This window comes from Sphaerodactylus townsendi, linkage group LG01, assembly GCF_021028975.2.
Source record: "Sphaerodactylus townsendi isolate TG3544 linkage group LG01, MPM_Stown_v2.3, whole genome shotgun sequence".
NCBI classification, from domain to species: domain Eukaryota; kingdom Metazoa; phylum Chordata; class Lepidosauria; order Squamata; family Sphaerodactylidae; genus Sphaerodactylus; species Sphaerodactylus townsendi.
In genome coordinates, this window is record NC_059425.1 from 43,056,920 (window position 1) to 43,081,607 (window position 24,688).

Below are 24,688 nucleotides of genomic sequence, written 5' to 3' on the forward strand. Positions count from 1 at the left end.
GACCAGGCTTGTGTATACTATGGCCTATGCAAGCCACTCAAATGAGCCAGCTATTAAATGCGAGTTAGAATCCTGTTTTCCAGATAGCCTAGAAGCACCCCATCAGTTTCGTCAGCATGGCCAATTGGCCATGCTGGTAGCCGATGGGAATTGTAGTTCCTGAACATCTGGAGAGCCGCAGGTTCCCTACCCCTGGTTTAGTACTAGATACCAGGACCATAACGCTTGTCAGCATGGGCCACCGGGCCATGCTGGTAGGGGCTGATGGGGAATTGTAGTTCCTGAACATCTGAGGTCGCGAGGTTCCCTACCCTGGTTTGGCAGGGGTAGGGAACCTGCGGCTCTCCAGTGTTCGGGAACTACAATTCCCATCAGCCTCTGTCAGCATGGCCAATTGGCCATGCTGGTGAAACTGATTATGGTCTAGGCTGGGCTTCCGTTCCTGTTTAAAGAGTCATGTCTCAAGACAGCAATTTCCCTTGTTCAATGCTTGCAGGCTGTGTGCGACAAAGCAAGTTTCCTTTGAGTTGCCCTGTTGCAGATGTTGATCATGACTTCATACAGAAGGTGAATGACCTATACTAGTTCTACAAGCACCACTCAGAGTAGCCTGGGAAAATACTGTAAGCACATGTGGTCCTGATGCACATCTCCCCTATTCAAAACCCACAATGCAGATGTGCCCTCAGATGGCCCTGGACAAACATTTTACATTCTATAGAGAATCTGCAATTTCCTTTTGTAATGTTAAACCAGTGCATGATGTCCAAAACTGACTCAATTTGTCTCTATACATAATGCACTGCTCGCAAATTCTGCTTCACCAGACGTTTTGCTTTTAACACCCATCCACCCACCCCCACCACCAGCTGTATCACTGTCTTGAGCTCAAAGAGGAGATGACAAAGGATTTTGGGAATTAACAGCACAACATGAATGCAGCCTTGCACAAATCTGTCAGGTTTTTTTAAACACTACCTTGGGCACCCTTGGTTTTTATGTGCTCTGAGACCAAATAAACCACACAAATGTGTATTCCACATGTGATACCTTTGTGCTTTGGGAACATTTAAGATTGGTTCTGCCATTAAAAGAAGGAGTTAAAATGAATCTTGGGAGTTGAGGTAATCTTTCAAAACGCACTGCCCTTTAACATAAATACTGCCCCTCCAAAAGCCAAAATATTTAGTCATATTATCCCAAACACAGATTTAAAATTTTGGAGACTAACATCTCTGAAGAACAGACATGCCCCAAGGCAATAATTTTGCTTAATATCACATCTGCTGTTAAGATGAAAACCCAGACAAAGATTCTCTGGAGGCAGAACGATTTAACTTGGCAGTATATTTATTCTATAATCATAATACACGTTGACACGGTTGATACAGTGGTTGATAACTATCTGTTATGAGGGCAACAGAAGTAATTTAATATGAAGTAGTCAGAGAAGAAACATCTTATGAATGAGTGGTGGAGAACCTTCCCAGAAATGTTTTGAGAAGGCCGTATGCTAGTACAGGCAAGATTCCCACAGCAAGTGTGAATGGGAATAGTTTTAGAACCCTAGAATGTCAATGAGATAACTTCAGAAGGCCATAGGGTCAGTCCAAACTTCCAACAGCCCATCACAACACACAGGCAGCAGGACATGTTTTAGAGTTTGGGGAGTTAGTATATACATAATCTGTGTGGCAATAAAACATGGCTGGATGTTCAAAGTATGCATATGTCTCTGTGTACCACCAAAGAAATAGGATTGTGGAGATCAGGAATATTGCTCATACAATGCCACGGTGGGGGGGACGGACATTACTTTCTGAAGTCCATCAATGACTGAACTGGCCTTTAAATGCACAAGCTTTGATTAATATAGTGTTTGTTAACCAGCTTCAGTATAGGAACCTTCATCTGAATTAGAGGATCCATCATCAGTATCATCCCAACTACTATCTTCTTAAATAATCATTTTCAACATTTTTGTTTCCTGTTCACATCCTGCCATCTACTTCTCTGTTAGCAGATATGGATGATTTACAATCACAAAGAACCCTGATAAATTATGCCTCTGCACCACAATTTTATACAAATATCTTCTTTGGCCAGCTTTTTGCACTTGATTACAAGGGACTACAACTGTACACTTTTTCATTGTTAATGTGAAATTTTGAATTAACTGCCTTTCTTAGGCAATAATCTAAGGTAACCTAGAAGAGGAAGAGAAGATCATCAGTAGTACATTTTACAATTACTACACAGCTCACATAGCCGATAACATTAATAGCTTTGACTTTTTTTTTTTTGCACTTACAGAAAGGAATGGATTGGCAGGAACGATGACCTCATAGGCAGAAAAAGACAGTTACCATAGTGATGCTAGGTCCAAACATCCACTCAAATATACAAAACCTTGGAAGTTTGTACACAGAAGTTAACAGCAATTACAAAGTGTGTGGTAAAAAGTTATGGTTAATTCCTATACAAGTTGCCCACGGAGTGCACATTTCCCGCCTACTTTGAAAACCACACGAAGTTCGGTTTGCTTTATGCCTATCCAAGCTGGCGTGGTCTCAAATCCATACACAACACCAATTTACAGGTGTCTAAGCCCACCAGTGCAGCCATGTCCAGTCAGGAGACATCGGCCAACTGAACACTTCCAGCATCTCTGTCACTGTGCAGCATCAAGATCCGAAAGACAGCTGACTGATTGATACTATCGACTTTTATTCTTCTTGGAATTTCCCTGAAATAAAGGGGAAAAAAACTGATGATCATTGTACAGTGTCCCAAATGCAGCCTGGTACTGCTTTGCTAGGCATTTTTCTTGGTTTTTAACCATGTTTTTTAGTCAGCCTGTTTCAGGCTGTTGTCAGGCAACAAGTTTTTTCTGTGCTAAGCCTGGCACCTTCTCTCACAGCATTTAGGAAGGCATGGAACATGATTTTATACCAGAAGGTATCTGGTGGATGGTAAATTGTTGCACTGTTAGCAATCTTGAGTGTAAAGAGATAAGGCTGGATATAAACAGCATATGAAAACATGAACAACAAAGGGCTTGATCCTTATGGAAGGATGGTTGAAGGAGGCTAATTTTTTTAAGCCCTGTAAAACATCACAGTGCAAATCTGAGCTATGTGAGGTTTTAGTGTAGATAAATCCTAAGCATTCAAATGTCTCTGTGTTTATGATCAAAGGTTCTGCCTGCCAGTTCCACAAAAACTTTCTACTCCATCACAAAACAGATACTATGGCAGAAATCCTTGCAGTTTCCACAGCCTTAAGGAACCACAAGTTATACTGTCCTAGTTAAAAGCCAGAAGACAGAATGCAATAATGGTCAGGGGGTGGCTGATTTTGGATGCATCAGCAACTGCCAGGAAGGCAGCTGATATATCACTTTACTCAATTTATTTCCAACATACACCTTTAGCATCAGATTCTACCAGCTTTTCCACTTGCCTAGTTCCCTTCTCCCCACGGTCTCTGGGGAGACCAGAGTCAAACCTTGTCTGCTCTTATGCCAGCAATTGCCCCCTTCAGTAACGTGTGGCAGAGAGCTCCGAGAAGCTCAATATATTCAAAGCGCCATCTTCCCTGGAAATCTCTAAATAGTCATTTTGCTAATGAAGGAGCACAAAACGGGCAACTCTGTGAATTTCAAACTTAAAACTACACAAATGGTCCTTGAGAAAACCTATGAGATGGTGATGAGAATAATATACTGCATTTATATTTTAAAGTTCCATTCTTTCAGAAACTCAATGATTCAAACCTTGTTTTTCTCTTTGATAGATTATTTTTTAATCTGATGTGCCATGTCACACAGCCATTTAACACCCAGAGAAAGAAAAAAAAAGAACAAAACCCCCACAGAACCAGACTTAATGTTTTGGACTGAATTGTTTTTCATTCATTGTAATCTGTACTCCATGTCCCAAAAGGGAAATGTGATGGACTGCAGAAGAAAAGTTAATTTTAAAAGTGGAAGTCTGTCTGAAGCAAAGCATTGTTTACATTCAGAGTGAGACATAAAGGCCTAGGAACAGGAGATGCCACCCGATTAGCTGTGGCATCCTGCACTCTGATTCATTTAATGGCTAAATGATGCAGAAGGGGAGGAGTTTACTCTGTGACAGAACAATTTGAGAGGCTTTTGGACTTTAGAGTTCCTGGTGTTAAGAGCTACTGTGCCTTAACTATGTTTAAAAAACAGAATTTCTGAGGAGAGTAGTAGCAGTCAGCCTGCTGAAATCTGATTTGCTCTAGTTGTGACAGCCCTTAAGCTGTGTGTGAAAGCAATAACATACACAGACTGGGAGAACTGGTGGATGGGTTTATAAAGAGGCCAAACTGAAGGGCCATATATGGGAGAACTGGTGGAGGCCTCTTCAGGGGCCAAGATGAAGGGCCATAAACACACACACACACACACACACACACACACACACACACACACACACACACACACACACACACACACACACACACACACATGATGGATATCTTCAAGTGAGGGAATAATTCCAGTGTATCAGTTAGTCTGGGGTATTGGGTTTTGTTTTGTGTTTCCTCAGTGGAGTGCTTTATGTTTTAGTTAAGGGTTTTTCTAACTGTGAGGGCTGAATGGGGGTACTGAGTGTGTACCAAGCCTGTTAGAACCCTGTGTATGTGAACAAGCCATTAGTCAGAACATCTTAAGATTAAGGAACTGTATCATGTAAGAAACTAGATAACATCTAAGCTAAACTGTAACTGAGAACTGAAGCTGAGTGTTAAGTCTGTGCTTGAAAGCTAAATACTGAATATCTGTGGCAAGCTCCAGTGTATATATATATTTCTCCTGCCTTATTTGCCTCATTCATTCCATCTATCCAAGTTATTCAACTCCCTTTTTAATCTCCCCTCTGTTAATAAACCTTTTATTCTGTTTAAATTTAAAAACTGCCTCAGTACTTATTTTGTTTGCCTTACTGAGGGGTTTTGCCTAAAAAGGTTTTAAGTCAACAGGCATCCTTCACCTCCTGGGTCAGTTTCAGGGCAGAGAGAAAGTGCTTTTTTATATCATACACCACCATTTTCTGAAGCATTTCAGTCCCTTAAGAGAAAAAGGCAGGAAAATCTGACAAGCTAGGTCAGAAAGTGGTTTCCCTGCCTGAAGAAGTAAAGAAGGTGTGGGGGTCGGTCACAGGGAGCTACCTAGCCCACATCCACGCCTATTAGGCTACATACCTTACTTGCCAGCTTTAGTGTATCTATTTCTTCCCGTTGTTTGGATAGCGTTTCGTTCATAATGCACAGGTGGTCACTCATCATACTTAACTGATCTTCATAACTTCTCTTGGTTGTCATCAACTCATCCTGAGAGATCAGAGAGACAGCACCGTTAAATTTGGCAAAGCACCACAAAATCTTGAGATTAATGTCAAGGTGATACTACAAAATGCAAGACAGACAGAAGTGTAGAAAATAGAACAATCCCCCCTTCAAAATGTACTGGATTCAAAGCAGGCCTTGTGGGAGCAGAAGGCACACCAACAGATCCTGGAAACTGCCCTCCCCACACTTGAAATAAGCAGATTTCTACATTGAGCTGCAGCCTCCTCATCCATACCATGTTCTCTCACAGCAGTCCCCTCCCCCCCAACCTCAAAGAGCAGGTCTCTGGATGCACAGGGGGATGCAAAAGACAGGAACAGGAAGAAAAGGTCTATTCTGAAATCAAGTGTGGTGAACAAGGTTGAACAAGGAATGAGGGAGACTGAGATTTAAATCCCAACACTCCCCCTGGGAACTTGCTAATGAAACGCTGTATGGTCATTCTCATAGCCTAGCCTGTTTGTGAGGATAAAATGGAGGAGAGGAGAACTGCAAGCACTATCTCACTCTCCTTGAATGAAAAATGGGCTAAATGCAGTAGTATGCAATAAATAAATCCTGCACATGGAGCACCACTTGCAGTAGGTCTGATGTTTAAACATTTCAAGCAATGATTGGTCTAGCAAAAGGCAACCACCTCCTCTTATCCACTCTTAAGTCTGGAAAAGATGTGATATGCTGCACCACTGCTCCTATCATGCCTAGATGAGAGACACCTGAGCTCCTGACCTGAACTCCTCTAAGTTTCAGAAAAGTGGAAGGTTAACAAAAGTGCCAAATGCAAATTTTTTTAAAAAAAGTACTCGCATTTGTCTGTTTATTACCCTCCTTCCCCCACAGGGCAGTGAACAAGAAAGATAAAAACAGTAACATCAACCATAAAACTACAGGGGTCAGTGCTATCAGTCACAGACCAGGAAAGGGATCTGGGCATCTTAGTTGATAGTTCCATGGGAATGTCAACTCAGTGCATGGCAGCTGTGGAAAAGGCAAACTCTATGCTGGGGATAATTAGGAAAGGAATTGATAATAAAACTGCAAAGATTGTCATGCCCTTATATAAAGCTGTGGTGCGACCGCACTTGCAGTACTGTGTTCACTTCTGGTCACCACATCTCAAAAAGGATATTGAAGAGATAGAAAAAAGTGCAGAGAAGGGCAACGAGGATGATTGAGGGATTGGAGCACCTTCCTTATGAGGAGAGGCTGCAGCGTTTAGGACTCTTTAGTTTGGAGAGGAGACGTCTGAGGGGGGATATGATTGAAGTCTATAAAATTATGCATGGGGTATAAATGTTGACAAAGAAATATTTTTCTCTCTTTCTTACAATACTAGAACCAGGAGGCATACGTTGAAAATGCTGGGGGGGAAGAATTAGGACTAATAAAAGGAAACATTTTTTCACGCAATGTGTGATTGGTGTTTGGAATATGCTGCCACAGGAGGTGGTGATGGCCACTAAACTGGATAGCTTTAAAAAGGGCTTGGACAGATTTATGGAGGAGAAGTCGATCTACGGCTACCAATCTTGATCCTCCTTGATCTGAGATTGCAAATGCCTTAACAGACCAGGTGCTCAGGAGCAACAGCCGCAGAAGGCCATTGCTTTCACATCCTGCATGTGAGCTCCCAAAGGCACCTGGTGGGCCACTGCAAGTAGCAGAGTGCTGGACTAGATGGACTCTGGTCTGATCCAGCTGGCTTGTTCTTATGTTCTTAAAATGCAATAAACAATGAAACAATAGCAGATGGTGACAGACCCATCCCCCACCATAGGCTAAGGTGGTAGTATGGGGTTCAGTACAGTCAACCCGACTAGCCAGATGGAAACCCCTGGCAGAATTGTTCCATTCTGCAGGCCCTGCGGAAACTTTGCAAATCCCACGGGGTTCTTATCTCTCTAGGGAGCCTATTCTACCAGGTAGGGACCAGGGCTGTAAAAGCCCTGGCCTTTGTGGAGGTCAACTGGATGTCTTTCAGGCCAGGGACCTCTAATAGGTTCTCCTCCGAAGAACCGAGGGACCTGATGGACGTAGTCCCTCAGATATGCAGGCAGTTGTATCTGTATTCCAGGTCCACACTGTATTAGTAGTTGCGTCTGTATTCCAGGTCCACTCTGCCCTCACACCAGTGCTTGACCCCATTATAACTGTGCAAGCCAAAGCCAACAGCACTGGGCAAAGCGGGGGAGCCATATTGGAGGCGGTGTGACACCTGCACTAGTGCCATTGCCACCAGCACTGCGCCTCAGTGGCGGGGCCCTGCATGGCTCCACGCCTGAATCCCCATGCATCTGTCCCCATGCCATACTTTCTGTGCTGTTGGGCCTGTGCTGGCATGGAGGGGGGCTTTCCAGGGGTGTTCCCAACTCCCAGTGTAGTTTTGACTCAGCAATGCCCCATTTTTGTAGAACAGACTTATGTTACCAAAAAGTGTGGCATTAAGTCATTCCAGACAATAGGCCTCCCTGGGACAGAAGAGGATTTTCTCTTTCTCCCCCCTGGCAATCACATGCCAATTGCACTATCCCCAGCCACCACTCTACTGTCTCACCCTTTGGATTGGGTTGCCTCCCTATGAAATAGGCTGTATTGAGAGATAGGCCTTTTGGTTTGCATGGAAATTACATTTTTCTGGGTGAACCCGGCAGCTGAGAGTTTTCCCCATCCAAGAATCCACCCCCTGTGAATTCACCCCTCCCCCCTTCATCTGAACGGCAAGGCAGCCGCCTATCAGAGCATGCATTAGAGTACTCTAATGACGGCCGCCTGAGGAATCCACCATAACAGTGGAGGGAAGGAGGGGTGGGGAGTGAACACACTTGCTTGCTGTAGTTCACACAGGCAAGCAGGAAGGGTTTGGAACGCGGGTTTAAGGGGAAAAGTCACAGAATTAGTGATTTTCATTAAACCCGGGTTCTGGCCACTAAAATGGGTTAGCAGCGTTTTGGCGGTGAGTTCTGCAGGGACTCCCCCTCCAATCAAATGCTTTTAAAAAGGGCCTCAACCCATTTTAATTGGCCCGTGCAGAATCAGCCTATGACAGTGGTGGCGAACCTATAGCACTCCAGATGTTCATGAACTACAATTCCCATCAGCCCCTGCCAGACGTTTCAAACTTTTACATTTCCTGCCTTTTGACCAACTGCTGCAAGGGTGGGAAAATGCTTACATTGGCAGGAAGGAATAGAAATGTTATGTTGGAATGACATCAAGGACATACTGTGCAATATTTTTTTTGGTCCAAAGCTGTCATATTTAAGGTACCATTCAATTATTGCATGGAGCTTTTCCCTGTCAAACAAGCTTAGAAGCCAGAAAGTAGACATAGAAACTTTGCAAATGAAAGCCATGGTGAAACATCCCCCCTCCCAAAATGAGTACCTTTTGAGAAATGCAAATCACAATCCAGCAATCCAAGAACACCACCTTTTTGCAACCAAGGAGTTGAATTAGTGGTGTTTCAATGGCATGATGACCACAATAGTTCCAAAACAGTTATTGCAACCAATATAACTGCTCTGTTTGCATTTATGTGTATAAGTTGGTCATAATGATCCCCCCCAAGGAGGATCTTATTCACCCCAAAAGCTGGACCATCTTGCCTGTAATCTGGTGATGCTCTGTCTAGCTAGCCTGATGTCTTCTGTTGATGATTCTTTAGATTTCTCAGCTAAAGAAAGTCGCTTTGCAAGTGCTCGACACTGTCAAATCAAAAACAAGAGAACAATCTTATTGCAAAATAAAAGTAAAAGTTAGTTTCTTTCAGCTGATCTTTTATTAAGCTGTTCGAAGTGCACAGTGGAATTTACCACTCCTCTCATTTATCTTCACAACAGCCCTTTGAGAGAAGTTTGCTGTTTCTGTTTTAGATATGCAAGCTCAAGGATGAAATATCAAAAACACAAAGCAAATTTAATGCCCTGCAGGGATATGAATCTCCCCATTTTTTCTCTGTTCTCTCAATGTTTTCAACAGCTACACTGGAAGTTTCATCACTGGCTTCAGTTAGCAGATCTTCCTCAACTATATTTCCAAAACTGACAAGTGAATTCTTCTGGGTAGAAGTTTGAAGCCTCTATAAATCTTGCCCTCCCAGTAAATCACCCATCATCAGATATACTGAGCAAAGTTAACCTTCATAGTAACTCCAGTGTTCCATCTTCAGAATAGGTCACTGAAGGACACACTTACCTCTGCATGGAAATGCACTGACTTGCTATCAGCCAGTTGCAATTGAGACGTAAGTTCCACTATCCTTGCCATATAGTGGTTCTTTATCAAATCTTCCCGGGTATCAGCTTCTGGACCCTGCGGAAAAAAAATTACAGGAATGCAGGCATGAACATCAAAATGTGAAAGCCACCACAAGCCTAGGCGGAAGAATGAAGGTGCAATAAAATAATATTGCTAGAGTCCACCAAGAAAGTTTGGACTTGATAATATGGCTCTGAGATGATCAAAAGAAAGGAAGGCATACAAAGGCCATTTCTGCACAGCATATATAAAGCAGGTTGTAGGTGGGAAAATGAACCCATTTTATCCCCAGACTGTTCACATGGCTAAGTGTCCCATGGTCAGCAAATGCATTGGCCAGGGTGTGTGCCTTTGCACAGAGGTGCTTTTTTCCCACTCAACTCCCTCCATTGCATAGCTACAAAGTCTGGCAGGTGTGGACCTCCACAGCCATGCTGCCATCCCTGTGCTCCTCTGTAGCTACACAGCAGAGAGGTGGGGACTGAAAAAAAAGGGAAGTGCATCCAAGTAACATTCGTTCCTCCCTGGCTGCAGTCCACGTTAAAACAAAAGAATCACAATGCGATTCTTGAAAAACGCAGGTGTGGGGGGCGGGGAAACACTGAGCGGATTTGAGTTAGGAGCGGGATCCATGTGAAGTTCCCTCCCCCGCAAAGGGTTTTATTCCATGGTTAGCCCGCATTTAGTGGCCCATGCAGAAGGGGCCAAATATTTTCAATAAATAAAATTATTATTAAATAGAGAACGTGCCAGTTTTAGTACCACAGTAGAAGTAGTAATAATGCTGTCACACTGTGCTCTTTTTACAGGAGTATTGCCAAGTTACCATAGTAATTGCTGGACAAGCTACTTGAAGAACACAACACAAAGCTTATGGGGCAAAATATCAGTATCACTGGACCAATACGGATACGATCTTATTAAGCAAAAATAAAACAGCCATTACATTTTAAATTATAGTTATCTAGCAAAGAATGCTTGGTTGTAAAAGAGAAGAAATCTGATGAAGGAAGCTTGGACTTTCAAAAGTTTATACCCTGGAAATCTTGTTGGTCTTTCAGGTTCTACTGGACTCCTCTGCTGCAAACCAACACAGCTACCCACCTGAAACTATCTTGTATGTCAAAAGGCTGCTTTAATGTATATGGAATGGGTTAGATCCAAAGGCGCCCTTCTGAGAACCGAAGGGACTTTCACCCTTGGAAGGAAAGACCTGTGAATTCTTGGTGAGATTTCCACTACAGCTTCAGTCCCACATGTTGCAGCACACTTCCTATAAGACTGTTTGGCCCTCAGGCTCATTTTTGCTACAGAGGCTAAGTGAAAGGATCTTTTCTGCCAGTGGAGTTTTACTCAGTTCTTTAGATAGAACCCAGGCACATAAACATGATGCCAGTATGAGTTTACCATATTAAGAACATACCTCTTCATTGCAAGCAGTCATTGTTAGCATACCAACCTAAAACAAAAAGATTTAAGAGGGTGATCAGATCACAGAAGTAGCTTATTTACCAACTCAAATATATTCAGAAGTTAGCCTTGTTAGCTGAACAAAAAAAAAAAATCAAAATGGTGAGAAAGTGGAAAACATGGCCAAGTGTCTCCTAATGAAACTGTGGAGGCTTCCACACACTTAGATTATGCCCTTGGCCTTTTTCTCCCTGAACAAAGATCATGCTCAGTGAGACCTTCTTGCAAGTGAGTCATTGCCAATAGAACATTTAACCATAACACACATTTGAAATGGTAGCCTGCAAAACTCCCAAGTCACACACAAACAATTTTATTGATGTTTACCAAATATTTGATATCTACAAGATAATTAAAATGGCATTTACACCTTGTAACATGGGAGAAGGGACTTAAACCATGGTTACATATGCTTTGCTAAAACAAAAAAAAGGCCTTGTGGAAGAAAAAATGCATTCTGCTCCAGTCAAGCTGAAAATGTCAAAGAGATAGCAAAATGCTTATGGCAATGCTGTAATGCTGTTTAAGGTAGCAGGGTCAGTGGGGTATAATTGATACTGGGGGCCTTGGACCAGAAAAAATCTGAATTTCCAGTCCCTACTCAGTCGTGAAATTCACTGAATAATCTTGGGCAAGTCATTCATAGTCTATGACAAAAATACATAACTCAATAGATGCTGTGCTGTGTTTCATAGGTGGAAGCGTAGGATACAAATGTGATAAGTAAAATGAATAGACATATTGAATTTTTTGGGAAGATTTTCTGGTGCCATCTCTGTTGGTACGTCTCAACCACAACTGGTATTAGGAATAGATTCCTTGGTCTATGCAATTTGGAATTCCACAAACTCATTACAATCTTTCTGGCTAGGAACCTTTTCCACTTATACAAATTGCAGACATCTGGCATTTCAGTCTGAACCACATACAAAGAACAACAGTATAAAGTTGCAGGGGGAAAAAAACACTGCAGCCCTTAGAATTTACAACAAACTACTGCAAAAGGAAAGGGTAAAAGAACCATTGGTTATTGACCTCAACTGCATAACTCTCTCAACTCAAAGGCTAGAGGAAAGTAAACACTGAGTATCTCATCTGTGATGTAGCCCAACTGCTGTTACCTAATTAATGAGCTAGCAGGACCAAAAATACCCTCCTTTGGTCAAAGTACATGCATATTTGGGCTATTTGGGAACAAAAGGCCATTTGGGAACAATTTCTTCACAGAATCCATATGTAGAATCACAGAGTTGGAAGAGACCACAAGGGCCATCAAGTCCAATCCCCAGCCATGCAAGAATACACAATCAAAGCACTCCTGACAGATGGCCACCCAGTTTCTGTTTAAAAACCTCCAAAGAAGGAGACTCCACCACACTCTAAGGCAGGGGTAGGGAACCTGCGGCTCTCCAGATGTTCAGGAACTACAATTCCCATCAGCCTCTGTCAGCATGGCCAAGTCAGGCCATGCCTGAGTAGGAAACTTGATAGATGTAGTTCCTGAGCACCTGGATTCTATTTATCCTAGAGCAACACTGGAGTTCTCCTAAATTTAAATGTATTCCCCACTTCCATTGAACAGCTCTTACCATCAATAGATTCTTCTTAATGTTAAGTGGAATCTCTTTTTCTGTACCTTGAATCCATTTCTCCTTGCCCTAGTCTCTGGAGCACCAGAAAACAAGCTTGTTCTATCTTCAACATGACATTCCTTCAAATATATTTAAACACGGCTAACCTGTGGCCCCTTAACCTTCTCTTCTCCAGACTAAACATACCTAGCTCCCTAAGCAGCTCCTCATAGGGGATGAATTCCAGACCTTTTACCATTTTGGTTACCTTTTGTGGACCGTTTTAACATTTTGGTTACCTTTGTGTGGACCGTTCCAGCTTGTCAATATCCTTCTTGAACTGTGGTGCCCAGAACTGGACACATTATTTCAGGTAAAGTCTGACCAATGCAGAATAGAGTCTGACCAATGCAGAATAGAGTGGTACTATTATGTCCCTTGATCTTGATACTATGCTCCTATTGATGCAGCCCAGAAAACACACTGGCTTTCTTGACGGCCACATTAAACTGTTGACTCATGTTCAGTTTGTGATCTATTAAGACTCCCAGATCCCTTTCACATGTTCTGCTGTCAAGCTAGATGTCAACAGTAAATGCGAAATGGACCTGTGAGTCTTATTAGACCACAGAGAGAAACTGAAACTAGGTTTCTACTATCCTTTGGTCCAATATATTAATGATGATATAGGAAGAACTGCAGGGTTGGAATAGCATATCTAGGCCTCACAGGAGAAAGGTTTGGTCATGGTCATATGAACAGCAGTGTATACAACTATGGAAATGCTTTTAAAGCATGTAGTTTCTCCATAGGATTTCAGATGGGAGAGTAGCAGCTTTCACAGAACACACACAGTCATATGAATCAGTCTTGTTGCTTGTGTCACTTTCTGCATTCAAAGCCAAGAAAGTAAGAAAACAGGTCATTACTAAATAAAACCTGTTCGAGATCAGAGATCAAGCTTAGTTCAGTTAAGAGTGAGTCCCAAGAACCAGGAACCCCCAGTTATAATTTCACCTTGGCCACAATTTCAGGAGGTAACCTTAGGCAAACAATGCGTCTCTCTGCTTTAAATCCCACACTGGCAATATTTACTGCAAGGATTGCTAAGTTAATATTATGTGAAGAGTTTTTTAAAGCTTAGCGCTACTAAATTATATATAGGCAAGTTAAGACAATGCACTTAAGCTTAAACAGGTTTATTCTTGAACATATTTGTGTGCAAAAGGAAACGTCAGTGTGCATATGGTGCACTTTCCATGAAGGAATTAACATGCTCTGGCCTACATGTCAAGGAATGCCCTACTGAAAGCTTTCTCCCAAGACAGAAGAAATAGGAGGTAGAACTCCCAGAGATGCTAAGAGTGTATGGGTTCACTGGCTCCAGTTCACAGCTTTGCACATAATTTTATGCTCTTAACAATGGCAGATAACACTCTAAACATACATAGGGCAAATTCTACTGCCATAAACTGGCAGTGAGAAAACATTTGTGCATGGTCAACCTTCAAGACTTAAATTTCTGATGCTGCATATCCACTTCAAACAATCAGACAGCCCACTAAATGAGTCTTGCATCTAACACAAGGGATTTAATCAACTACAGCAGTACTTCAGAATAATACTTTTTGCTATAATGCTACAATTTCAGGGAGCACTATGAAAATTGACATATTAAAAACGGTCGGAATTCTAAGCAAAGCCCTCTCTTAGAAAAAAATTAATCTCTAATCTACTGTCTATATTTTAAATTTTTCATTGGAATTTTGCCACACTTCAGCAAAAAAAAATCTGAAAAATAAAATTTGTAAACACCCCAAAAGGCCAGAACCACAAACATATTAGCTTGGACAGGTTTGCATCAAACTCTCTCCAGTACAGGGAAACACATCGAACATTTATTCTGAATGCATACAAAAATACTTCCTCAACCCCAACCAAGGAAGGGCAGGATAGAATCGATTAAACAAACATTTAAGATTCAGGAAAATACCACAAAGGCAATCCTATTACAAGGCAGTTCCCTCTCCCCTCCTTTTACCCCACTCCCCAGTATAATCTTTCAGGAACTTCTCTAGCTCACCCAGCTGCAGGAAGAAACAGGCAAGACCTACCAAACTTGTGCTTTTAACAGGCTCCCTCAGAACCTTCTCTGTGCCGACCTCTTTTTCCTGCTCAGCTGCGTTCAGCAAAAGGGGACTTTCAGGGCTGGCCTCGATCGATTGGGTACCACCAGAGTTCTTGAGCTTATCGGCCACCTTTCTATTCTCTTTCTCCAGCCTGATTTTGGCTAGCTGGGCCTCCAGCATCCAGTGCTCTTTTTCCTGCTCCAGTTTGGCAATCTTCTCCAAACTCTGCTGTACCTTGAGAACAAGAAAGAGCACATTCTTTCAGGTGGAAGAGATGGGATCCAATGAAAATGGAAGAGGCAGGAGGGACTACCCAAAGCAGCATGCTCAAGTTGAGTCATTAATATGGCAGGTTTGGACCTAGGGCTGAGAAAGGCAGCACAGGGCACCCCCACGTGGTTCTAGCATGCTTTCAGGTGGCCTGTAGGGCTTGTGGTAAATTCCAAGCTAGTACGAAAAGGTTCCTAGCAGTCAGGATCATAAACATTGCCAAATGGCTGCCAGGTTCCTTCGAGAGTAGAACTAAACAATGCAAAAGATTAAGCCACTAGGGCAAAAGTGCACATAAGTCATCCTGCCTCATTCGCTCACATCCCAATCCTGAGAAAATAAGCAGTCCAATGACAATGCCAAAGCAAAATTTCTATTTACCGGTACCTTTCTACTTGCTAGGGCTGGAGGAGGCAGGGGCAGAATGAGGGGAAACTGCACCTGGTGCATCATGCACCCCCCTGCTATGCCACGGGGGGGGGGGGGGATGATCAAACAAATACACTTGATCTTACATCTCTTCATGCAGAACTTACAAAGGTGAAACTAAGCAAAACATCATACACAATCCCTAGGGCCACCTCTGCAGAGGCAGGACTACATATCAAACAGCTCTGCTTGGTTTTCACAGCCCAGGCCCAAAATCTGGGGGGGGGGGGGGGTTAACTATCATGGAAACGTTCTGCTTTCGTCCTATGTTCTGCATTCAGATCAAGCCTGGCTTACATGCAAAATTCTGGATGTAAGCATAATCTTCCTCTAATTGTGGATTTCAGAAGAAATGAACTAATTGAAGTTAATACAGTGTGACTACCAAAAAAGAAAATACCAATTCAATGAGCACATTATATTTCAGATCAGCTGCATATCAAGTTAGAGCAGTGGTGGCAAACCTTTGGCACTCCAGATGTTATGGACTACAATTCCCATCAGCCCCTGCCAGCATGGCCAATTGGTTAGAGTTAGAGGATACCTGCTGCGCAAGGCCTTCTCTGCTCTCAGTGGAACTCAGAAGAATTCTGCGGTTGGCCAAGGCTTCTTCATAAGGCACGGAATCACAGCACGGCTGGAGCCAAAAGACACACGGACATCAGTGAGTTGGATTACAGATGGGATTGTGCTAGTTTCCTCATTGCTCCCACCCTTCCTAGTGAAAGTCTTCTTAGATACTTTCCATTCTCCTACAGATACAGGTCTGCATGGAGTATATTACAATTGAAGGTGGGGAGACACAATACTGGGCTACTGTTCTAGCGAGCCTGTGATGGCCATGGGCAAACACGGGCAGGGAAAGAAGGCGTGAGTATTCGGTGAGCAGGCTGCATCACAAAAACATCACAAACACATCAACATCTAGCCCGATGGGCCAATGGTTGATTCTTTTTTTCTTTGGCTGGAAAATAATCTTAAATTGCATCAAACAGCGTTGGGGCACTAAAAGATTAAGGTGATGCTGGGGCAGAGGTGTATCAGGGGGAAATGGTGCCCAGAGTCAACTCCTTCTCTGTCCCCCACATGCGCTCGGGGGGTGGGGCTCAGGGGTGTGCCCTCCCAGACTCTGTGCAGGCCGGTGTTTAAAAGCTGGAGCTTTTGAAAGATGGATTTTGAAAGCATGGTGGGGACACACCCAATCTCTGTGCAGGCCAAGGGGTGAGGCTCAGGGGCAGGCCCCTACCCCAGCCTCCATGAAGGCCGGCTTTTGAAAGCCGGAGTTTTTGAAAGCCGGCTTTTGAAAACACGGAGGGGGGGGCAGGGCTCGGGGCCACACCCCAAGCCCTGTCTTTGTGCTTTCAAAAGCCAGCCTGCAGGGAGTCAGGGGGACGGGGCTTGGTGACATGCGGCTGGGACACACACCATTTGGTCATGTTGGGGGGGGGCACCCAGTGCCCCTCCACATGACAAAAAGGAGTGCGTCTGGGGACATGGGTGACACCATGTCCCTATAGGTGGTACACCTCTGGGATGGCAGAAGAGAAATAATCCAGGACAGACAGACAAATGGCAAAAGGGGCTGAGCAGGATGACAAAGGGACTCAGATGAGGGAGCACACCAGTGATTATAGAAACTCTTAGATAACACCCAAGAATCCTGTTCAGCAAATTACAAGCAGCTCCCAAGTTCTCCTACCTGTCTGCTTTTACCTGTCTGAAACCACCACCCCCAAATGCTATAGCACGTTAAAGAACAACCGGTTCACAGAACTGTGATTTCAGGTTCCCGTACAGCCATTCTTACTATAAGAAACCAGCCAGGCCGGGGCATTTCTTAAATGAACAGCCATTTAGCAGGTGGCTGCCTGGGGAATCTTTCCCGCCTCCCACTGCCTTGCAAAGGCTGTGAAAGCTCTCATCCACATCGGGCAGTCCTCCTGCTCTGAAATCTTTTCCGTTCTTCAGCTCCACCCCAAGGAAGTACACAGCACAGCAAAGAAGTGCCACCCGCAACAAAGACTCCCTTTCAGGGAGGGAAAAAATCCAATCCCACATCAAAAGAATTTCTAGAGCGTGTCCAAAGGATCAGAGTTACTTGGTGCTACGGCTATTGTACTCGAAGGGGAGCAAACCTTCTTCAGCAATTTCATGTAGGCAGCAGCTTTCTTCTTGTACTGAAGCATGCATTCAGCTGAGAGGGGGTTGATAAACTCTGTTCCACCCTCGGGCCCATAGCTCAGTGAGGAAGTGAAGCAGTCCAAATTGTTGCTGAAGAATGAGGCAACCTAGACACGGGGAGGCAAACATTTAAAACAGAGCCTCTGTTTTTTAAAAAAACAACACAACAGACTTGCCAAATACACACACAAACACACTCACAGAAAAATTTCCATCAACAATACAAATGCATAATATAATCGGAAAGATTTCATCCATACCTATATAGGCCTCTCTTGTGAAAATATATTACGCTGCAAAAATGAGAGCTATCTCATTTTTGGTATCTAATTTCTAGAACAACTGGCAGTTTAAATCAAACTTGTTATTAATGTTAAAACTCAATTTCTTAAGTCTTGTGGACACAGGGGGAAAGGAACAACAAAACTTGGGGACTGCGGGTCTGCCAGTACTTAAAACAAAAAAACAAAAAACCAGAGAGATTTAGTCAGTGTTAAATAGGAAGTAACAGTCCTTTATTCTGAACTACTTTCTTACCTCCCCTTTCTCCTTTTTTACATATTAACAAGTTGAGGTCCCTGCTAAAAGTCTGTTCCCCAGTCCCCCCAAAAGCATGAGGGGCACGCAAGCAGGAATAGTGGGATTTGCCTGCCCACTAACCTTGCCTCTGCTTCATTAAGACTTATGACAGATCAGGCTCCTATTCTCTCCACAGAATCTGATCTATCTCCCTTCTTTCCTTCTTTATACCTTTTTAGTCCCCGGCCACAAGAAGGGAAAACAATCGATATCTTCAGTTCCCCCCCCCCCCCACCCCCCATACACACTTTTTTCATTCAACAGATCAGGTCAGCTAAATGTATAAAAAGTGATCCTGTTTTGTTAGATCCCCTTATAAGAACACACTTTCTGGCTGAAGAATTTTATCCTGCCTCATTTTATCCCAAAGGCATGCATTGCAAGATCAGCAGCATTTTCTGGAAGTGCCCCGGTTCTGCTGGTAACACAGGTCTTTTTCCCCCATCGGCAACATCTCTAGAGAACCTGCAAGCGAGTCTTAATTTTGCAGCCTTTTCTGAAGCTGCCGCTATGGCTTCAGGTGAGAAGAGAAAATTACCTTGCCTGCTCCATTCGTTAACGCCACCACAGAGGACAAGATGCAGTCGTTGGTGGTTATTAGCTTCTGCGTGGCTGTTGGGAGCTCATGCTCCAAGGCAGCTTTTTGACTATAATGCTTGGAAATATCTATAACCAGAAGGGATTAAAAGTTGCATCAGCCATGCACACAACCTTGCCATGCCCTCCGACCTTTTCTTCAAGGCTAGTTTGAAGATTCCTTCCTCGATTCAAGTCCAGCAACACTTTAGAGACAAACAAGATTTTTTGGGTATGAACTTCCAAGAGCCACAGCTCCCTTTATCACAAGCTTTGACTTTCGGAAGCTCATCCCTCAAAATCTTGTTGGTCTCTAAGTTGCTGCTGGACTCAAATCTAGCTGTTCTACTGCAGACCAACATGGCTTCCCTCTGAAACTACCTCCTCCCTCCGACTACTAAATTTCACTTCTTCTTTTCAGTAAGATAATCCAAGACAATTAGACGTCTCTTGATCTCATCAAGGAGTTGTTTCTGTCTACACAGTGTAGAGCCAGCATGAGGTAGACAGTGTTAAAGGTCCAAATCTCTGCTCAGCTGCAAAGCTTGCAGATGACTTTGGATCAAATCGCATCCCTCACACAAGCCAACCTGACAGGATTGTTGTGAGGATTTTTTTAAAAAAGGGAGGGAAAGACAGAAGATAATATGTAGTACTCTAAAGATATTGGTAGAGGGGAGGAATGCAGATATAAAAATGTGCTTGCCCTTTCCACCCCTGGCACATACACAGCAGCTTTTGAATTGTTATTATGTGTATTAGGGATGTAAAAAGATATACACAGCCCAAATTCTCTCTTTCCTGCCTCCTAAGAACTTCTGTAATAAAAAACATGCTGCTCTGCTGAGCCACCAGAGTCTCTATCAATGCCAGGATCCTCAGTTTAGGCTGGCCAATGCCAACAACCTGAACTAAAGCAGATGTTGCTGTGATATTTATATACATATTTTGAAAGGTCAAGATATATTTCCCAATTTGCTTACAACAAACAGGGTCAGAACCAGCCATAATATAAACAGCCATTATCTATTGTCGCAACAGCTGCATATGCTTAAGGCTACAGGCTCAAACCTGGGCATCTTTTGTTTATGAGTCACTGGACACAGCTGGCAAATCTCTCTGTTCAAGACAAAGGGAGCCTCTTCTAATCAGAATGATAATTAGACTGACTGCATACAAAGAAGCTCCTTAAAAAATAAGTTTTTGTGTCTTTTTGAAGATTTAATTAAACATTTGTTTTTTCAAGGCCACACAATTCAAAGCAAGCACCAACCTAATGATAACGTATGGCCTGTTCCTTTGTGGGGCTTGGAAACAGACCAGGAACTCCAAAGCTTGTCCTTGCAACTATAAATCACAGATAGTTGTCATTTCTGAATGCAGCTACTGTTCACTGGCACCTACACAAACCTCAGTCATTTTCATTCGGGATGTAGGGAGCCAACTGTGGGTTAAGTGAACCAAGAAGTTAAGGAAAGCTTTAACCTACTGGGGACTTTCCTGATGGGCCACTACCCTCAAGGGTCACTAACAGCTAGAGACAAGAGTTGGATCTATGCCCTGCTTTTCTACACAGGAAGGAGTCTCAAAGAAGCTTTCAATCACCACTCCTTCCCCATCCCTCAACAGTCCCCTTATGAGGTAAGTGGGGCTGGGAGAGTTTTGAAGAACTGACCAACCTAAGGTCACCCTGCATCCATAAGAGGCTCCATGCATAGGAGAAGGGAACCAAATCCAGTTCACCAGAGTCCACTGCTCATGATGAGTGGGAAATGAACCCGGTTCTCCAGATTAGAGTCCACTGCTCTTAACCGCTACGTCACGGTGGTTCTGAGCCAAAACAGCCCCACCAACCCTGAAGGTTGAAATCCATCACCAGTTCCATTGATGGGGTCTGAACTGAGTGCTGCCTTGCAGTGCTGATTTGCAGGGCTGTTGCATGCCTTGTTCTTGGGCTAGTTAAGCCTCACAAGTCCACCCCTGCTCAGCAACCACCTGGGTAGCTATACACAAGCGGCCACCCCTCTTGGTAAGCTGCTAATTGACTGCAGAGCTGTTTAAGCATTCTATTGGGAAAGCTACTCTGGCTGAAGAAGAGGAAGAGGAAGAAGAGGGAGAAGAGCTTAAGAACATAAGAACATAAGAACAAGCCAGCTGGATCAGACCAGAGTCCATCTAGTCCAGCTCTCTGCTACTCGCAGTGGCCCACCAGGTGCCTTTGAGAGTTCACATGTAGGATGTGAAAGCAATGGCCTTCTGCGGCTGTTGCTCCCGAGCACCTGGACTGTTAAGGCATTTGCAATCTCAGATCAAAGAGGATCAAGATTGGTAGCCATAAATCGACTTCTCCTCCATAAATCTGTCCAAGCCCCTTTTAAAGCTATCCAGGTGAGTGGCCATCACCACCTCCTGTGGCAGCATATTCCAAACAATTCAATCACACGCTATGGAAGAAGTGTTTCCTTTACGTCTCTTAATTCTTCCCCCCAGCATTTTCAATGAATGCCCCCTGGTTCTAGTATTGTGAGAAAGAGAGAAAAATTTCTCTCTGTCAACATTTTCTACCCCATGCATAATTTTATAGACTTCAATCATATCCCCTCTCAGACGTCTCCTCTCCAAACTAAAGAGTCCCAAAGCTTGGATTCATACCCCCACCTTTTTCTCCTGTAAGGAGACTCAAGGTGGTTTGCGAGCTCCTTTCCCTTCCTCTCCTCCCAACAGACACCTTGTGAGGTAGGTGAGCCTGAGGGAGTTCCGAAGAGCTGTGACTAGCCCAAGGTCATCCAGCTGGCGTGTTGGAGTGCACAAGCTAATCTGGTTCACCAGATAAGCCTCCGCCACTCAGATGGACGAGTGGGTTCTCCAGATGATGATGATGATGATTATTATTATTATTTATTCGATTTGATAAACCGCCCTACCCCCGAAGGGCTCAGGGCGGTGTACAACAAAACGAGAACCATAATAAAACAAATCGAATAACCTCAGTTAAAATTAGATTAGAATCCACCTGCTCTTAACCACTTAATTATATTTGGTCATTGACCGTAAACAAAGTATTCTATTCTAACCAACTGAATTAAGTCAGTCTCACCTTTCATGATATCATGAAATCCATGAAGAGCTGAAGCAATATGTGTAAACACTGAGCTGAAGTTTCTCCGAAGCAGTTGGTCTGGCTTTGTGCCTAGAAATTACACAAAGGGCAAAACCCAAATTCAATTATTATTTATTTTTCAAAACCAATTTTTTTAAAAAATCATCTTCAGACTGGCCCCTGGGTGTCACTTGGTTAAAGGTAACAACCAAACAGGCCACAAAACAGCAATACAGCGGGTTTTCAATTTCTCAGATTCTAATCTAGACAAAAAACCCAGGCATGTTCACTAATGCCGAAGCCTGGACCAGGTTCAGATTCCAGGTCAAATAGGCAATTCTGAAGGGGGATCATGTAAATATTATAATTGAATTGTGAAGTATTCTAATGAAAGATCTTTTAATTTAGTTCTCAATATTTCTCAGCCTTGATGATTGTCGTTTCTGCTTGGGAATTAAATAGCAACAGAATAACAATTGTCATTTGAAGGTGATCCACAAAGAAAATTATCGTGCCAGCACACAGTAGAACTTCATGTAGTTAAGGTTTGTGGAACTCAAGTTGGTCTTCATTGTTAATATAATGCTGCGTTTTTTGTTGTTCTTTAATTCCGTAATCTACCTTTATCATTTTGTTTATTGTACATAATGGTCTGCACTTATGGTTGTCCAATCTTTCTTCATTATCTGCAATCATCTCCAGATTAGACTGTGTAACTTTCGCTCTGGGTCTTCCTTCATTTGATCGGAGACTAAAGCTGGTCAGCATCTGTGGTAACTACTTACAGGTAGCGCCATCTGTGATCCTTCAGCCTGTATTCGCCAGCTGCACTGGCTTCGGTGGAGTTCGGATCATCTTCAAGGTGCTGGTTGACCTTCAAAGGCCTTACGTGACCTGGGGCCTCATTACCTTCGTGACGCATCACCCATTATGTCCCTGCCGGCCTCTCCGGCTCCAGCGGAGGCTAATTTGTGAAGTGGTCCTGGCCGCCTAATAAATGTCGGCCTTCCATGGCAGACCAGGGCAGCTGCGACCTGGCCCGACGCAATGGAACCACCCTCCCTCAACTGTTAGGGCCTCGCGGGACCTTAATGAGTCCGCGGGGGGGCCTGTAAAGCGAGGTTGTTCCGCCGGGCCTTTGGAGAGGGACCGGCGCTGAAATGGTGCCCCAACCCGACCTGTCATCCTAGGCTACCATCTGATGTGGCTCGCCGCCTCCCCTGCTTTTCCCGGAGGAATTTTAGCGAAAAGCGGGGCTGGTCGGGCGCCTTCTGTGTACTATTATTGAGTATTGTGTTACCGCTGTTTTAAAGATTTTAATAATTTATTTATTATGTTTTAAGTTGTTGTACACCGCCCAGAGCCCCTAGGGGATGGGGCAGTATAAAAGTGTGAACAATAAATAATATCATCGAAATGCACAAATGCTACATAAAATTCAGAATCACCTCAGGAAGGAAATGAAGCTCCCCCTAAATTAAATATCTTATATGGGGGGGGGGGGGGGAAATGGGCTACAAAAGCCTTACAAAATCTAAATACTGATTTTAAAAAGCCAGGAAACAGTCCCAAATTGTTTTCCAAGGTCTTTGCTGCAATATACCTTCCAGAATGTCACAGGCAGAAGACTTTCAAACCATTTAGGTATCTGCATAAGAAACAGCACTCTCTCAAACAGCAAACGGTGAATGAACCGTTAACCAAGACCTTTGGTTACCTGTTAAATAAGGACTCTTCAGCAGTCTCAAACTGTCTTCACGCTGTCACTGGTTAGCAATACAGCACAGGTATTTGGACACGTGCCCCTCAGCACATCAGCTTTTCAAGCATGGAGAGATTTGTGCTTGGTTTTTAAATCAATTGTCAGATATGCCAGGGTACATGTACTCAGCTAATCCCCACCCCCATCAAACCAGCCTGTGAGGAATCAATATTTTAAAAATAAGAAGCAAGTCATGGACCAGGCAGGCCACAGTATGCTAAAACCCAAAATGATACCAAGAACTTTAAGAAAGGCAAGGTGGGGATCTACATCCATTCAACAGAATACCTCTTCACAACCATAATGTGCTTTAACACCTGCCGGCATAATTGTCTATATGTTTTATGCTTGTTTCAGTCACTAGATTTACTCTTTTCTGGAGTTTCATAAAAAATATTTAAACTCATTTATGTACTACACACTGTATTTAGGACTCTCTGGCAACTAGGGTAACATTTTATTTGATAAGGAGCAAACACACCTGCAACTGGTCTGCCCCTTCCAATGTCATTTGGCCTGTACTAACTGGCAGCTTTTGTTGAAAAAGCGAAGTGTTTTACATTATAAAAGATTCCAGTGCTCCACCATAGAGGTTCATAGTTGATCACCACAAACAAAATTCTTATAATATTTTGTCCTGTCTTCATTTTTAAATGGAGAAGTTAGGGCTTCTAGATTTAAAGCAGAAATGAATCAGCTCTAAAAGGCAAATCACTGTACTTCACAGAAGTGGAAAGTTTACTCTTTCTCTTTTTAAAAAGAAAACATCCACTACAAGAACCTCAGAATTTATAGTAGTCGTTTCAGACCAGCCTCATTTTAAACTTTGCTTTAAACATTTCTTACTCAAACACAAAGTAGTTTAACCACACTTCCTTTTTAATTCCCTCCAAATTCCAATTTTATTTCTGAAAAACAGATGCATTCCTCTCTCTTTCTCTCCATGACCTTCATATCTCTTGGCATCTAGAATCTTAGATCGGGG

At 43.2% G+C, this 24,688-nt stretch overlaps 1 protein-coding gene across 2 annotated transcripts in view; it reads right to left on the reverse strand.

Moving 5' to 3' along the window:
- Positions 1 to 1,332: 1,332 nt before the first annotated feature.
- Positions 1,333 to 24,688, reverse strand: part of PPP1R21 (protein phosphatase 1 regulatory subunit 21) — a 47,121-nt gene continuing 23,765 nt past the window's right edge. For both annotated transcript variants that reach the window (XM_048519263.1, XM_048519255.1), the window contains exons 13-22: positions 21,939 to 22,031; positions 18,804 to 18,931; positions 17,641 to 17,793; positions 16,050 to 16,142; positions 14,792 to 15,040; positions 11,060 to 11,095; positions 9,574 to 9,690; positions 8,985 to 9,083; positions 5,233 to 5,361; positions 1,333 to 2,746 (exon numbers count right to left, since the gene is read on the reverse strand). In XM_048519263.1, coding sequence (XP_048375220.1) covers positions 2,717 to 2,746; positions 5,233 to 5,361; positions 8,985 to 9,083; positions 9,574 to 9,690; positions 11,060 to 11,095; positions 14,792 to 15,040; positions 16,050 to 16,142; positions 17,641 to 17,793; positions 18,804 to 18,931; positions 21,939 to 22,031 — 1,127 coding nt within the window. In that variant the 3' untranslated portion in view covers positions 1,333 to 2,716. The remainder of the gene's footprint in view (positions 2,747 to 5,232; positions 5,362 to 8,984; positions 9,084 to 9,573; positions 9,691 to 11,059; positions 11,096 to 14,791; positions 15,041 to 16,049; positions 16,143 to 17,640; positions 17,794 to 18,803; positions 18,932 to 21,938; positions 22,032 to 24,688) is intronic.